This window comes from Urtica dioica, chromosome 6 (genome assembly GCF_054948205.1).
Source record: "Urtica dioica subsp. dioica isolate 48M chromosome 6, U.dioica_male_clone48M_v1_H2, whole genome shotgun sequence".
In the NCBI taxonomy this organism is placed as follows: Eukaryota; Viridiplantae; Streptophyta; class Magnoliopsida; order Rosales; family Urticaceae; genus Urtica; species Urtica dioica.
Genome location: NC_142761.1, coordinates 8,555,197 through 8,570,061, shown reverse-complemented (window position 1 = coordinate 8,570,061; position 14,865 = coordinate 8,555,197). Strand labels below are relative to the sequence as shown.

At 37.0% G+C, this 14,865-nt stretch overlaps 1 protein-coding gene across 7 annotated transcripts; it reads right to left on the bottom strand.

Moving 5' to 3' along the window:
- Nucleotides 1-5,110: 5,110 nt before the first annotated feature.
- Nucleotides 5,111-13,085, bottom strand: LOC149393277 (DEAD/DEAH box RNA helicase family protein). Of its 7 annotated transcripts, none has more exons than XR_016299767.1 (18): nucleotides 12,811-13,085; nucleotides 12,653-12,717; nucleotides 12,414-12,549; nucleotides 11,787-12,290; nucleotides 11,584-11,696; nucleotides 11,137-11,371; nucleotides 10,294-10,457; nucleotides 9,458-9,539; nucleotides 8,973-9,062; nucleotides 8,595-8,828; nucleotides 8,115-8,186; nucleotides 7,501-7,653; nucleotides 7,265-7,408; nucleotides 6,872-7,036; nucleotides 6,547-6,630; nucleotides 5,803-6,378; nucleotides 5,517-5,667; nucleotides 5,111-5,486 (listed from the first exon to the last, which is right to left on the bottom strand). XR_016299767.1 is itself a non-coding variant. In XM_089617222.1 (18 exons), exons 2-18 carry the CDS (start codon nucleotides 12,847-12,849, stop codon nucleotides 5,575-5,577), a joined length of 2,949 nt encoding a protein of 982 aa, XP_089473348.1. In that variant the 5' UTR covers nucleotides 12,850-12,891; nucleotides 12,962-13,085; the 3' UTR covers nucleotides 5,111-5,574. The 7 variants fall into 7 exon arrangements, 6 of the variants coding, with proteins under 6 accessions (XP_089473348.1, XP_089473347.1, XP_089473346.1 ...); XM_089617222.1 differs by having other exon boundaries at nucleotides 5,111-5,667; nucleotides 12,811-12,891; nucleotides 12,962-13,085; XM_089617221.1 differs by having other exon boundaries at nucleotides 5,111-5,667; nucleotides 12,811-12,891; nucleotides 12,987-13,085.
- Nucleotides 13,086-14,865: the final 1,780 nt, after the last annotated feature.

The following is a 14,865-nucleotide window of genomic DNA, read 5'->3' as shown; positions in this document are numbered from 1 at the left end:
TCTCAAGGTAGGTCTTTCTCGACTTAAAAAATCTCTATTTCACTCCCAATTCACTATATTTTTATCTCTTGAGATGAGATATTAGCCCCTTACCTCGACTAATGTTGAGCGTTGGAGCACGCGCCAGGGAAAACCCCTCTGTGTCCCTCTAGTTCACGTTTCTTGTATTTTCAGGTGAAGAACACGATGAACACAAAGAACGCGAAGATCATGAAGAACCCAAACAACAGGCCGAACTAGAAGGACTCGACGAACACAAAGAATGCGAAGAACCTAACGAACTTGAAGAACACGACGGCGTCGAAGGACTCATCGAACACGAAGAACTCGGTGAATCTGAAGATCATGAAGAACACGATGAACTCGACGAACGTGAAGGTGAACTAATCATGAAGTGACGAGAAACCGAAAACCTTTTTCTGACAATGTGAAACGTTTAAGTTGGCTATTTTCCGGATGGACCCAAAAAGATATATTACTATAGAGGGGCATATTTCTCCATGTTATAAATATTCATATTTAAGGGCGGGCCAAGAATCTAGTCCAAACAGCACTCTTATTTTAAAATTATAGCCCAACTATTAACATATTTAGGAAAGTAGCCAAATTGTAATAATAACATTCCAACAATACCCTTAAGGGTTGTTATTATTAACTTTCAGAGTAAATAATATTAATGGTAACGAGAAAAATAGTAAATCTCATTACCCGTAACAAAAACAAAAGTAAATCTTATTAAGCGTAACAGGAACAACAATAAATCTTATTAATTGTCATCTCTGCCGTCTTTGGCGTCAGAATCCGAGTTTTCATCTAAATTTCAAATGACGAAATCTCAACCCTAGCTTCCGATCCGAACACCGCCGTTAGCTGGATCGCCTCCAACGTTGCTCTATTCCCCAGCGAAGTCCCGCTCGTCTACATCGAAAACGAGGTCCTGACATTCGGCGACGAAGCTCTCAATTCTCAGCTTCTTCCGGCGTTTTCAAGACTGGACTTGCGACCTTCAAACGGTTGGAACGGTGTAGCCGCGGGACTCGCTGATGTTTGAGATCATTCCCGTAAGAGGATCAACACGGTTAATCGAATAAACCTTCACATTTAATCTGATTAACTATAACATTTAATATGCAGAACTGGACTTGCGACTTTCGAACAGCTAGATCGGCAAAACCGTGAGACTCACTGATGTTTGAAATCGTTTCTGGAAGAGGTTCGGCACAGTTAATTAGATTACCGTGACAGTTAATCGGATTAATTGTGACAGTTAAGCGAGATTAACTATGAAAATTAATCGGATTAACTGTCGAACGAAAAACCCTAGGATATAAAATCGCACCCCCACTGTCGTGTGCGCCGGCCCCACCTTTGCCGCCGACCTCCCGGCCTTCCACTCCGTCCTCTCTGCCGCCTTCCCCTTCCTAAAATTCCCAATCTACCTCTTTGACGATACCGCCGTCACGGGCCTCATCTCAAGCTACGCTCGCTCTTACCTCACCATCCTTCGTCGCCAGAGCCGCCACTACAAGCCTCGATCTCCGCCACGACTCGATAAGCTTCGTTAGAAGTTCTTTATCTCCTTGTCCAATTTGGGAGAGAGGTGAAATTGGAAAAGGGTATTTTAGACTCTAATATAATATTAACAATATTTCTAATAAATTTATAATTAGATAAATTACATTGTTGCTCCCTCAATTATGACGTTAGTAACGTTTCACCCTCTAAATTCTAAAATCGTGCATGATAGACCATGAAATCCTACATTGCAACAAATTTACCCCTTCTGTTAAATTTTATTGATGGACGTCCAGTTATTTGTCATGTTTTGATCATGTGACCACTTATTTTTTTATAGTACCAAAATACCATTATAAAAGTAAAATAAGAATAAAATTTTATCTCTCTCTCTCTCTCTCTCTCTCTCTCTCTCTCTCTCTCTCTCTCTCTCTCTCTCTCTCTCTCTCTCTCTCTCTCTCTCTCTCTCTCTCTCTCTCTCTCCCCCCCCCCCCATTTTTCTTCTTCTTGACCCTAAAAACCCTTACAATTTTGTTAACAAGGCAAGCCAGCAAGATCGATTCACAGTTTGTGGTTTGATCAAAGGTGCGAAGGTCGCGACTCACAAGCGTGGTAATTTGTAGATCGTTCAGCAAATTGTCGCGGTCACAGAAATAAATCCCTTCGCTCTTCAGTTTGGTGAAGATCAACCGCCCTAGGATCCCGAGTTTAGGACTAGGTTGATGGAGATCGACCATGTCACCGCGCTCCGCCTCATGAGGCCCTCGATTGTGTTTTTTTTTTTAACAGAACATGGTGAGAGAGAGAGAGAGAGGGGGATGACGGTGACGAGGTTGGGAGTTTGTTGAAGTGTTGGATCTTGGATTGTATTTTGTTCGTATAAAGAATGAGATTTCATGGTCCTGTTTGGCTAATTTGTTGGCGAAATGGAGGTAAGGTGTAATATGCCCAAAACTGTTGTGACTCCATAAATGTGTTTTCAAGGAAAGAAAAAAAATTATTTAAGATTTCAATGTCTTTACGGGAATTAGAAACCAAAGATTAGAGAAGGTTTAAGGATGTTATAATAATTTTGTTGCACTTGGTTTGATGGGTTTGTTTGACAGGTTTATTTTGTGTGTGTATTGGCAATAGTTTTAATATATGGATTAATTTCAGAGGAAGAAAATAGAGAGAGCTATAACTGATTCCAAGCAACAATGTAAGGCACTCCGATTCCAAACACTAGACTCAGCCCGAAAAACATCAGCGTATGGAATCACTAGTTCCGTCAGAAAAGCCATAGATCGAGCACGAGCTGGGTTTATGTTTTTTTTTAGTTGACATAAAGTTATTATTAACATTGGTGTGATTATTCCAATTAGAAATAACGTCTTCAAAATGATTTTACACTTTTATCCCTAAATATTATCCTACATAAGCATTGAACGTTTAAAATCTGTTAAACACCTAACGGAAGGGATAAATTTGTTGCAATGTAAGATTTTATGGTCTGTCATGCACGATTTTAAAATTCAAAAGGTGAAACGTTGACAACGTTATAGTTGAGATGATAACAATATAATTTATCCTTTATAATTTGACTATTATTTTAATATCCTCGAATGACCAATTGTTAACAAATCTCTCTAAGGAGTATAAATAACAAGTTTATTCATTAGGAGGTCTACAAAATTTCTCTATTCCAAAGCACACGTCCCAGCAAATTTACACGGTACGGCCCAGCCGTGATGATTGGGTTGGAGACCAACATGGGTCCCACTCTGTCTGCTTGTCTTTTTTTGTATTATATATTATATTTATTTACACTTGAATCTCCTGCTCGACCGTATCCTTTGTAATCTGAGTGGTTAGCAGTGTGGGACCCCCACTTCTAATCGTGTTTACAGGGATTCAATTAGAAATTGGCAAATATTTTGTCCAATCACCAAAATCAACTAGTGTTTCCTTGTTTTGACCACTCGTTTCTTTCGCACAAATATGTTTCTAGTACAAATTCCATGCACCTAAAAAAAAGACCAAAATTGATTCGAGTGGTTATATGCTATATATTATACACTATTATTAATGGAAAGTGATAATGATATCATAAACGATGTGAGATACAGTATGTAAATTTACCTCTTCGAGTAATGCGTGTATACATAACATTTATTGGAAGCTCTTTCACATGTCACCTTCGTAAGTACAAACCGGAGCAGCAATTTTTTTTTTTTACTTTTCATTTTCCCAACACGTCAACTTGGTCTCTTTTAATCTAAAATTAGCTTAATTAAGCAGAGACGTAGTTAAACAAAAAGTAGTTCCAAATTAAACACTAGCACAACCTGTTGGTATGTTAACTTTACAAGCCCGTTCTTCTTTGCGGACTCGAAAGCCAACTAACATCATAGTCAATATATAAACATTATTCTTACATTAATTTACGGAAATGCAAGATATGAACATTATACTAAGGGTGTAATCGGGCTGGGTTAGTCGGTTTTTTCATGTTCTACCAACCTGAACCGCTACAATTAATTTTTTAATTTTGAAACTCAAACCAACCCGATTAAAAGGTAAAACCAAACCAAATCAACTCAAAAATAATCGGGTTGGTTTAGGTTGGTTTTTTTCGGATTATAATTCTCGACAAATGACTTTATAACTCGAATGAAAATCATATACGTATATTATATCTAGAACGTTTTATCATATAAAATTAGAATTTTACTTATCTTTAAAAAAAATTACGTATTAAAATAAAAATTACGCATATTTTTAATTACCAAGTTTCCATGTAGTCATAAATAATAAAGTATAATACTAAGTATTTTTTTATTTAATTATAATTGCAATATTAATCTAATTACCAAACCAATATTAATCTTTTTAACAATAGTACATATAAAATATTTGCAATCTTACAAAAATTAAATAATTAACAATATCGGGTTGGTTTGATTCAACTCAATCTCACGACTATAAAAAAAAAAAAAATACCAAACCAACCCGTAACAATTGCAGTTTGGGTTGGTTACAACTCAAACTTCATCGAGTTTTAATAGGACGGTTTAAAAAAAGTGCGGTTTGATTTGGATGATCGGATTGTTCGGTTTGACGGTTTTGATGAACACCCTTACATTATACTCATGTTTTTTTTTTATCAGAAAACAGTATACTCATGTTGTTTAGAGTGATTTATATGCATTCAGATTTTCGAGTCTGACTTGTAGATTACATTTTATGTTCACGTGTGAACCAAAACTGAAGCGCTTGACGTCACTAGCAAAAACAGTCTTTTGATACCTTCAATTAAATATATCCTCTAAAATTTTATCACTACCAAAAAAAAAAAAAAAAAAAAAAAAATTGATTTTGAAGGAAATGAAAGTTGGAATAAGTATGGATGTCAATTTCACCCGATGCATTCTAACCGGTTTAAATGGGATGAATATTACCCGTTTTTTCTGCGTGAACGAATAAAAACCCGTAAACATTTAAGCAGTTCGGGACCTGGTAGCGGAACACGTGAACCTTTACCGTCTACCTGGTACCCACTCCGTCAACACTAAAAAAATGTATTTATCCAAAGTTGATCTCAGATCCATTAGGTTATTTTAAGCGTTAACCACTTAAATTTACATTCTAACGTTGATGGCATTGTTTTTATTATGTTTTATAATTAGAAAAACTAATTAAAACGGGTAACGGGTCCAGCAATTATCTACCCGTTAGCCGACCCGCTTCAAAAACCTGGAAACGAGTCTATTTTTTAACCGGATCTAGGTAACGTATCACGTGGACCCGGCCAGACCCATACCTATTCCTAGAAATAAGAAGCAACTACAACCTTTATGCAAAAAAATAAAACAAAAACTATCAGATAAAACGCTAATTTGTCTCCTAAATGCAGTTATATTAATGCTCAGTCGTGTGTTTTGCTGATATCATCAAGGGCTCTAGGGGTCCTATACATATATATATATATATATATATATATATATATATATATATATATAACGTACAAATAAATTAGTTTTAACTTGGAACCCAAGGCACAGACCTAGCCTGATCTCATCAGTCACCCAGAAAAGAGAGTGGCTGCCTCATGCTGAGTTCCATCTTGAGCCGTGGAAATCTCTCCAAGTCATGCGAAGCGCCTAAAATTCTCTGCAAATACGCAAACCAATTTAAACACGTGTCACCACACCTCACAACCCTCGAACGGCAAAGACAATCAAGGAAGAAACAAGCAGCGAGAGCAAAGCGACAAAATGCACGGAACCGGGATTTTTTAAGATTTACCAGTGCAGCAAGGTGCGCTTCTTGTAAAATATTCCCATCAGCTTCTAATCTGGCAACCGGAAAGTGCGGAAGATGACCCGATTGCTTTTTACCGATCAAATCTCCGGGGCCTCGAAGGAGAAGGTCCGCGTTCGCCAAGTAAAACCCGTCCGTGGATTCCTCGAGTATCTTGAGCCGGCTCAGGCTATTACTCCCCGCCATGGGCACAAACACGCACTTCGACTTCTTCGAGCCGCGGCCCACTCGGCCTCGCAGTTGGTGCAACTGAGCGATCCCGAATCTCTCGGCGTTCATGACGACCATCAGAGACGCGTCTGGAACGTCGACGCCAACTTCGACCACTTGCGTCGACAGAAGTATCGGAGTCTCTCCAGACCTGAATTGATTCAGCGCCTCCTCTTTCTCGTCGCTCTTCATTCTTCCGTGCAACAGCCCGCATCGATAGTCCCGAAACCTGCTCGATATCGACTCGAAATCCCCACTCGCGGCTTTGAGTTGAGGCTGTAGCTCGGATTGATCGATCGTTGGGTACACGAGATACACTTTTCCTCCTCCTTGTAAATCATGTAACATCATCTGTCACAATTTATATCCTTTGCATCAAATAATAGCCCCACAAGGGCATGCGAAAGAATAGAAAAAAATCAACGTATCCTTATAAATGAATAATCCATAATTGTTATACATGTTCACACTGCGATTTCTGCTGCGTTTATAGGAAAGTATGATATCAAAGATAATTACCTCGTAAACTTTCTCAAACCCAGCTTCAGTTCCTTCTATAGTGATAGACTCGACTGGTCTTCTTCCAGGAGGTAAGTCGGTTATCTATTATCACAGAGAAGCGAAAACCATAGAACTATAATGACCAGGGAACCAGCAATTCACTTAATTTCTCTATGCTTAGCAGCTAAATTTTTGTTCGGCAAAACCAAAGGTTGAATGGAAGAACATTCATCTTTATTCGTCCTTGTTTGTGAAGGATAGAGTATATTGAAATAGCCCAGGAAATTGACATGACAAGAGATACAGTGAGAGAAAATAATAGGCAGTAAAGAAAAAGGCAGACCTGGGTTAAGGACACGTCTCCATATAAAGCAATGGCAAGACTCCTCGGGATAGGAGTGGCAGACATCCCAAGAACATGAGGAGCCATATAAATAGATTTTGAGGCTTCATCGTCATCATCCAAAGTTTCAGTTGCGACTCTTGAATCCATGGAAGCATTACACAACTGTACGATAAACCAGGGTAATTAGCATCATAAACCTCCATAGTCATTTTGCTAGTCTAGATGATCATCGTGAATATCTTAATACATTTTACAAACAGATACACAAACTTGGGAAGCTCAAACGGTGAGTACCGCCACCCATACCACTTTGAAGTGATAAGTTCGAGTCACGACTAGGACAAAGTTGCCCTTCAAAAAATAAAAAATAAAATTACAAACAGAACGTACCTTGCTGTTTAGCATTCCCCTCTGGACCACACCGAAACGGTGTTGCTCGTCCACCACAGCAAGCCGCAGAGCAGCAAACTCTACCCTTTCAGCTATTAAGCTGTGGGTTCCAATCACCATCGACGTGTCTCCACTTTGAAGATCCTGAAATCCACGGTTTCAAGAGTTGAGTGTGAGACTATGTAAGTAATTAAGTAATACTTTAACGGTGAATGAATGGGATAATATTTCGATACCTGACGAATCATCCGAGCCTGTTTTGTTGGAGTTGAGCCCAATAGTAAAGCAATGGAGGGTTGGCACTCAACGTTCTCCATTCTCTCAATCAGATTCTTCAAGTGTTCGTAGTGTTGGATTGCAAGCAACTCAGTTGGAACCATGAAAGCTACCTATACAATACCAAACACAGCGGATCACTAGAATTTCATCAATATGTATGTATGTTTGTGTTTATATATAAAACTTCGGTGGTTTGAAATAGTGTGTATGTTTCTTAACCAGCCAGTTGGACATGATTAACATCTATGATCCAACTTGAGTGGGAGTGTTAACCTGTAAGTGTGAGATATTCTCCGGGTATAATTTCCTTGTACATACTTGGTCAGAACAAATCTTTCGAATAGCTGGTATTTATTTATGAAATAAACCTGTTGTGTTTTAGGTAATTACAACTTATTCTTGACTATAATTAAGAGATCAATTAGGATAATTTGTAAGTATATATTCAGCAGTCCATATGATGGATATTACGTGATTCAATAAGAAAATATATTGTTCATCGCTCATACATATGCAGGAATTTCTTTTATTTCCAAGTGTAAAAGGGAAAGAAATCAGTTTAAAAACAAACCTGATATCCAGAGCTAATGACTTCCATGCATGCCAGAAAAGCTACTATTGTCTTACCACATCCAACATCACCCTATGAAACAGTGATTGGTTATGAGAACAACAAATTATTGATTGGTTATATAATAATAAAACAGTGATACAATCACATTTCGACGGCATATTCACATGATATAACTACCACATAGTAGTTCAGTGCCAATGTTCTCTCAGTATATCAGAAATCAGTATCAAATTTAATGCAGTTCTTTTAAAAGATTGCATGATACACCACCATGGCCTTGAATTTTGTGTAAATATAAAAACAAAACTATTAAATTCAACATACCACCAATGAGCTACAAGCATATAACCAGAGACTTACATTGGAGGTACAATTTTGAAATTAGGACATGTGAAACCGATAGCAATAAATTTGAGCATGAATGTACACTGTTATCAATTCAATTAAAAAAAAATCCATTTATCTAAAGTTTCACACCTGCAAGAGTCGATTCATAGGAGCCGGTTGTTGAAGGTCCCAAAGAATTTCTGAAACAGCTTTCAGCTGACTAGGTGTGAGTGAATATGGAAAAGCTTGCACAAACATCTTGGTGAGATTAGACCATTCCTGGATATAACCTACGTTACATTCTGGGTTCCGGATTTTATCCAGTAAACCCTCTCTCTCGTGTTGTGTGCCAAGGCCTTCAAGCATTTGGAACAAGCGCCCAAGCTGGATGATCAAATAGTTAATTATGTCAACGCCGTAAATGATTCTACAGAGGAGACCGAGGTGACCAAGATTTCATTTCTTTAATAATGTTACTGATACAGATTATTCTCTGATAGTTACGAGAGGTCAAGTATAAGTAATCACCTGCATGTAGAAGAACTCATCAAATATAAACCTTCTTCTTGCCCGATCAGCCTCGTTTATATCCTTTGGCTGGTGAATCAAAGTGTATGCCTACACACATAGTTTCCATAAGCATAAAAGCCGTCTCTCCTGAACAAGATTAGGAATAGTAGAAATGGATGGAGAGATAAATTATGTCTGAAGATGTATGCTGTGCTATTCAAGATTTAAAATAAATAAATAAATAATTGCGACATGGGAAATCTGCTAATTTTATCATGCTGGCTATATGCTTACGTTTCAAGGCACTCTGGTTACTTTATCAAGATAACATCCGTATATTTCTAGTATTGTTATAAAAGGAAATTATTGCCATAGTGGATTTGTTAGTAGAATTACAGAAGCTGAGGAAACATTCTCATAACCTCACGGTTTTTGGTTCTTTGCCAGTGAAATCAATAACTCCCAATATGTAAGGCTACCCAGTACAAAAGAAGTACACTTACATCTTTTAGATTTGGCAGTCTGAAGTCTTGAAGCACATTTTCTGGAATGGGATCAAAATGAAGGGGTAACACTTGTAAAGCACTGTTACAAAATAACACAAACGAGTAAATATATTCGCATGGTCACAAATTGCAACTTGTAAGCAGTATTGATTTACAGTGTGTCAGGATAATATTGCAAGGATACTCGACAAGCTACTAAGTAAATATTGAGAAATATAGGTGCCTACAGAGCATCGAGCAAATCAGGTTTTTACAATGTATAACAATGTAGGTTCTACAACATATAGCACAGTTAACACATCAGAGAAAGAGCTAACATGGTGCACTATAATAAACCAATACATTAACTTACTATTGTTTGATGATCATGTATAAGCAAGAGGTGAATTTAACATTTATCTAACATATTTTATGGCAAAAACTTCTAGTACAATAAGGCTGGACTACGAGGGTGGTACGAGAACTTGTTCCGTCTAATAATACCTTTAAAAATCCAAAAGCTTTCACTTCACATATTGAAAGCATCATGCAAAAAATAAAAAATAAAAATAAAAATAAATAATGAATAAAAAGCTCTTTTGAGTCTTTATCTTTCAAAAATAAGAATGCAAAAACACAAGTAGGAAAAAATAGTAGTTTGTACCACAAGTAACTTATGCAATTTGACAAAAGAAAATGTTAAAACCAAAATAAGCAGCAAGAGACAATTTTAAGCTAACCACTAGTAACCCAAAGTATTGTTCCCTTACAAGAATGTCATGGGTCACAAAATTATATACAAACAAATAGTATTAAAAAAAATAAAAATAAAAACCCCACACACAAACACAAACCTAGGAATGATGTTTCTCAGAAAGTTTGGTTTAACGACTCCTTTTGCAGGGTAAATAGGATAAGGCCTTCCTTCAACATGAAAAGATGAATCATTGTCATCTTGGACAACATCAATGTCATATTCTTGTATCTTGTAGTGATTTTTGGCTGGCATATACTTCACCTATATTCAATTGGTAATTAATATTAGTACTAAGATAAAGGAAAGGAAGCAAACAAAACAGAATGAGTCTAGTGACTAAGTCTGATCGCTTTTGTCTTATTTCTAATGCAAAGTCTAAGACAAGAGACCTACTTTTGCTCCGTTTGGAACCCGGAAATAGAGGGAATGTGAAAATACAAGGGAAAGTAAAAATACAAGAGGGAAAATCAAAATTTTAGGTTGTGTTTGAAAGTCATGAAAAATAGAAGGGAAAATTGAGAGGAAAGTGAGCAAGATACATACAAACGTGGTCCCCACATGGACAAATTTGGAGAGATTCTCATTTTCCATCCGATTTTTCGGTGAAAATACAATCTCCATTTTAGTTATACATTTTCCCTCCTATTTTCCTTTCCATCCTATTTTCCCTCTACCCAAACAACAAAAGGAAAATAGGAGGGATTCATTTTCCTTTCCCTCTTATGTTCCGGGTTCCAAACGGAGTCTAAAGAATCGATTAATTCCTCGTCCCCAACAAAGATGAGTAAGAGGATCATAGATACCTCTCAATCATGCCGTACAGGTATATATATATATATATATATATGTATATGTATGTATATATATATATATGTATATGTATGTATATATATATGTATATGTATGTATATTAAAAGACACAGGAAGTTACGAAGCTCACCTTACCACTAACACACACAATCTCTCCCACTTTATGTCTTCCATGAAGAAATTGAAGAAAATATTGTGAGGTGAAACGAGTACCACTGTAGAATTGATTTAAATGCAAGTAGATTTTCTTTCTTCCTTTTATATCTTCACTCTGTTCTGTACTTATGGAATTCGATTCACTATCTAAAATCGTGCAACCCACAACAACCTCAAGAATTGAAAGCGTTGAACTGGCTTTGATTCCCCTGAAGCAGAAAAAAAAATTACAAAAGAAAAAAAGTTATCCACTTTCAAGCATACAATATGTCATTGTCATATAGCCATCTAGGTGAACACCTCCGCGTCTATGTAAAAACCTCGAAAGCAAAGCACAAAATCCTGGTTGGATACCAGGATTAGAAAGATAGGCAACTAAATTTCAAGAAGCAACGAACATATTTGGAGAAACATTCTTTACCTACAAGATAAAACTTTACCAACAATGATCAAGTACTGTCCATCTTCGATCCCAGTCTGAGCGTTCCGTAAATCCACATACGTCCGAGGAAAATGGTGCAGCAATTTTCGCAACTACACAGGAACAAGAAAAAACGACCACAAAATGTCAAGCCTCTTCTCTAAAATAGTTCCTCTCTCACATAATTTCTCACGAAAACGAACCGTATGAAAACCAACTTCTTCCAATTGGCGAAGTTGCCTCTTTGTGAGCCCCGTGACGCAGCTAATGGGTCTGTCGAGAATCAACTCAAGGGGCGTCGCGTCTTCTTCTCGAGGCGGCTCAAGCAAAGAAGATTCCTTCTTCGGAGCGACTGTTTGGTTCAGAATCTTCTCGTCAGAAGGCATACGTCGCATATAAGAACTCTGGCGCCGCGACGAGGAAGTCGACGAGAGATCCGAGGAATCCGGTGGCTTACGAACATCTTTCGGAGTACTCTTGTATTCACTTGTAGGCTTAGAGACGAGATCTACATTATCGTTTGTTGTGGTCAAAACACCCTCGATCTCAGATAGATCCATATTCTCGTCGTACAGGACCACCGGAGGAGAACTACCCACGATGATACTGGGAAATCTCTTACACACCGAAGAGACATCAAACGACTCCGCATCGTCTCCATTTTCGATCAGATCAGGTAGTTCGCCGTACCCCATCATAACCGATACCTAAAACAGAAAGAACAAGCAATTCATGATACTAAATATAAGAAGAAGAGAAAAATATCATTAAATAAAAAAATAAAAATAAAAAAACAGGACATACACGCACTAGAAAGAAGAAGAAGCTACCTTATCAAGGACTTTTGTGCGATTGGAAATGCTTGGGAAACCATAATTATCTACTTCCTCCAAAACCTTCTGTGCCGACTTATGTGTGGAACAATAGCATCTTTTCAGAACCCTAGAGCATAGAAGATTACTAAACCTGCATAGAAAGTTCCAAATTCATCGATTTTTGTAGTCGAAATGAATGAAATCATATTATAAGATAGATATATAGCTGTATGGATAGATATATAAATGAATACCTCATATTTCTCCCTAAAACACACCGATATCCTTTCCCAGCTTTGCAGAGCGTTGCATTGCGAAGCTGTTTCACAACGAAAAACACTTGAAAAATATTATAGTTGCTAATTCATTATGCGAAGACGATAGATACACATATAGTCAAATTTTATCATACCACGAGACACGAGTGCATAGCGAAGATTTGCGTCGCCATTTCCAAAGAAGTTAGTATATGAACATGACATACCTCACTAACCTGCAAAACTCAGACCAGCGATGATTTTCAAGAAAAAATAGCATAAAAATCGATTTTAGTAGTTACATACAAAGCATAAGTATGAAGGATCGAACCAACCAAGCGATTTCAAACCACTGAAACTTCTAGAGCGAAACCAAACCTCTTACTTTCTCGACAACCAAACGCCGAAACCGAAATAAATCAAACCGATATTCAGTAGAACTTTCACAGGATGTATTGATATTCAGGTATGAATAAAACGACTGCTAGAATTACAAAACGACAACATGTTTTAGTAACGGCAAGTGAGATAGAAACAACGATCGAAATACCATTACCATTACCGTTTCGGGACTCAAATTGTACCGGTATCCGATGGTAAACCAGAGTAATATCGTGAATATAGAAAATGAAAAGATAAAATATGTCGTTGAAGATACCGTTATCGTTGAGGAATGCCGTCAAATACCGTATTTATCAAGAGCAATTCAGTGAACAAATATTTTTTTTAAAGTATACATAACATAGAATAAAAATAAAAATAATATCTAAAATATTTTCATTATATTTACATAACAAGCCATAATTCAAATAGTTCAAGTGTTCAACATAAAATCATAAATCATATGAAATAGTTCAATAAAAACCAAATACGAACTTAATGAAATAGTTCAATACAAAGTACAAACCAAATAGAAAAAGTTCAATATAATCCATCAAACAACAACAACGACAAGCAGTAAAATAACTACTCCGTAGGAATCTCCCGGGTAACAATCATACAGTAATCATACCAACTCATGAAATGAGCATATGAAGTGAAGCACATATTCAAATGATAGTCGTACTCCCATTAAGATTCACCAACAGAGAAAGAGTAAGGGGGATAATCTGGATGCGGCTGGTCTGTGGAGATGGTGCTGGAAGATTGTGGTGGGTAGTATACATCGTTGTAAGCGGAAGATCTTTCGTAATACATAAATGAAGAGTACTACACATCTTGAGGAGCAAGTCCTACCGATCCAAAGTTGTTGGACAACTCATCAATATTATTGCTAGACGTACATAATATTGCATCATTTATACCTCTGTGGGGACCGCACCCGTTACTTGAATAAAAAAAAGCATGGTGAAGACGGTCATAAGTATCCAACCCCGCCTCGACCACCTCCACCACTATAGGAACCGTCACCTCCACCTCCACCACCACCATAGGAACCACGATCACCACCATACTAACTTCAATAACCACCTCCACCTCCTCATCCACCATCGGATCCGCATGATCCCCTTCCACCACCACCATAAGATACCAAGCCATGCAGATAAAAGAAGCTTTAATGTTTTTTGAAAAAAGTAATGAATATGCCAAGGTAACAAGTGATGTGGAGACTCTAGCAGTATACAATATTCATAATTATGAGTTCTTGTTGGGATTAATTATTTGGCATGATCTGTTATTTGTTGTTAACAATGTGAGCAAAATTCTCCAGACTAAAGATATGCAAATTGATGTTGCCATCAAAGAATTAGAAAGTCTACTTGGCTTTCTTAAGCAATACAGGGAAGCTGGATATGATCAAGCTAATATGCAAGCTACAGAGATAACAATTAAGATGGAAATAGAGCATGTGGTCATTGAAAAACGAAGAGTTCAAAGAAAAGATAATTTAATGACAACGCTAGTGACTGCCCTCTCACAATCTGATGAAGAGTCCTTCAAAATTAACTACTTCTTCTACAGTATTGATCAAGCTATATCTTCATTCCATAGCAAGTTAGAGTAATTTCATCTTATACTTTAAAACTTATCATATCAATGATTTTTTTTCATAATTTAATGTCATAATTATCTTTTTTAATAGATTTGTACAGTTTCAGAATTTTGAAAAATAGTTGGGCATTTAATTGATTTGAAGAAATTAAAGGTCGCCGATAAAGATAGCTTAAAGAGTTTTTGCGACAATCTTACAACATCGATGGAGCATAATG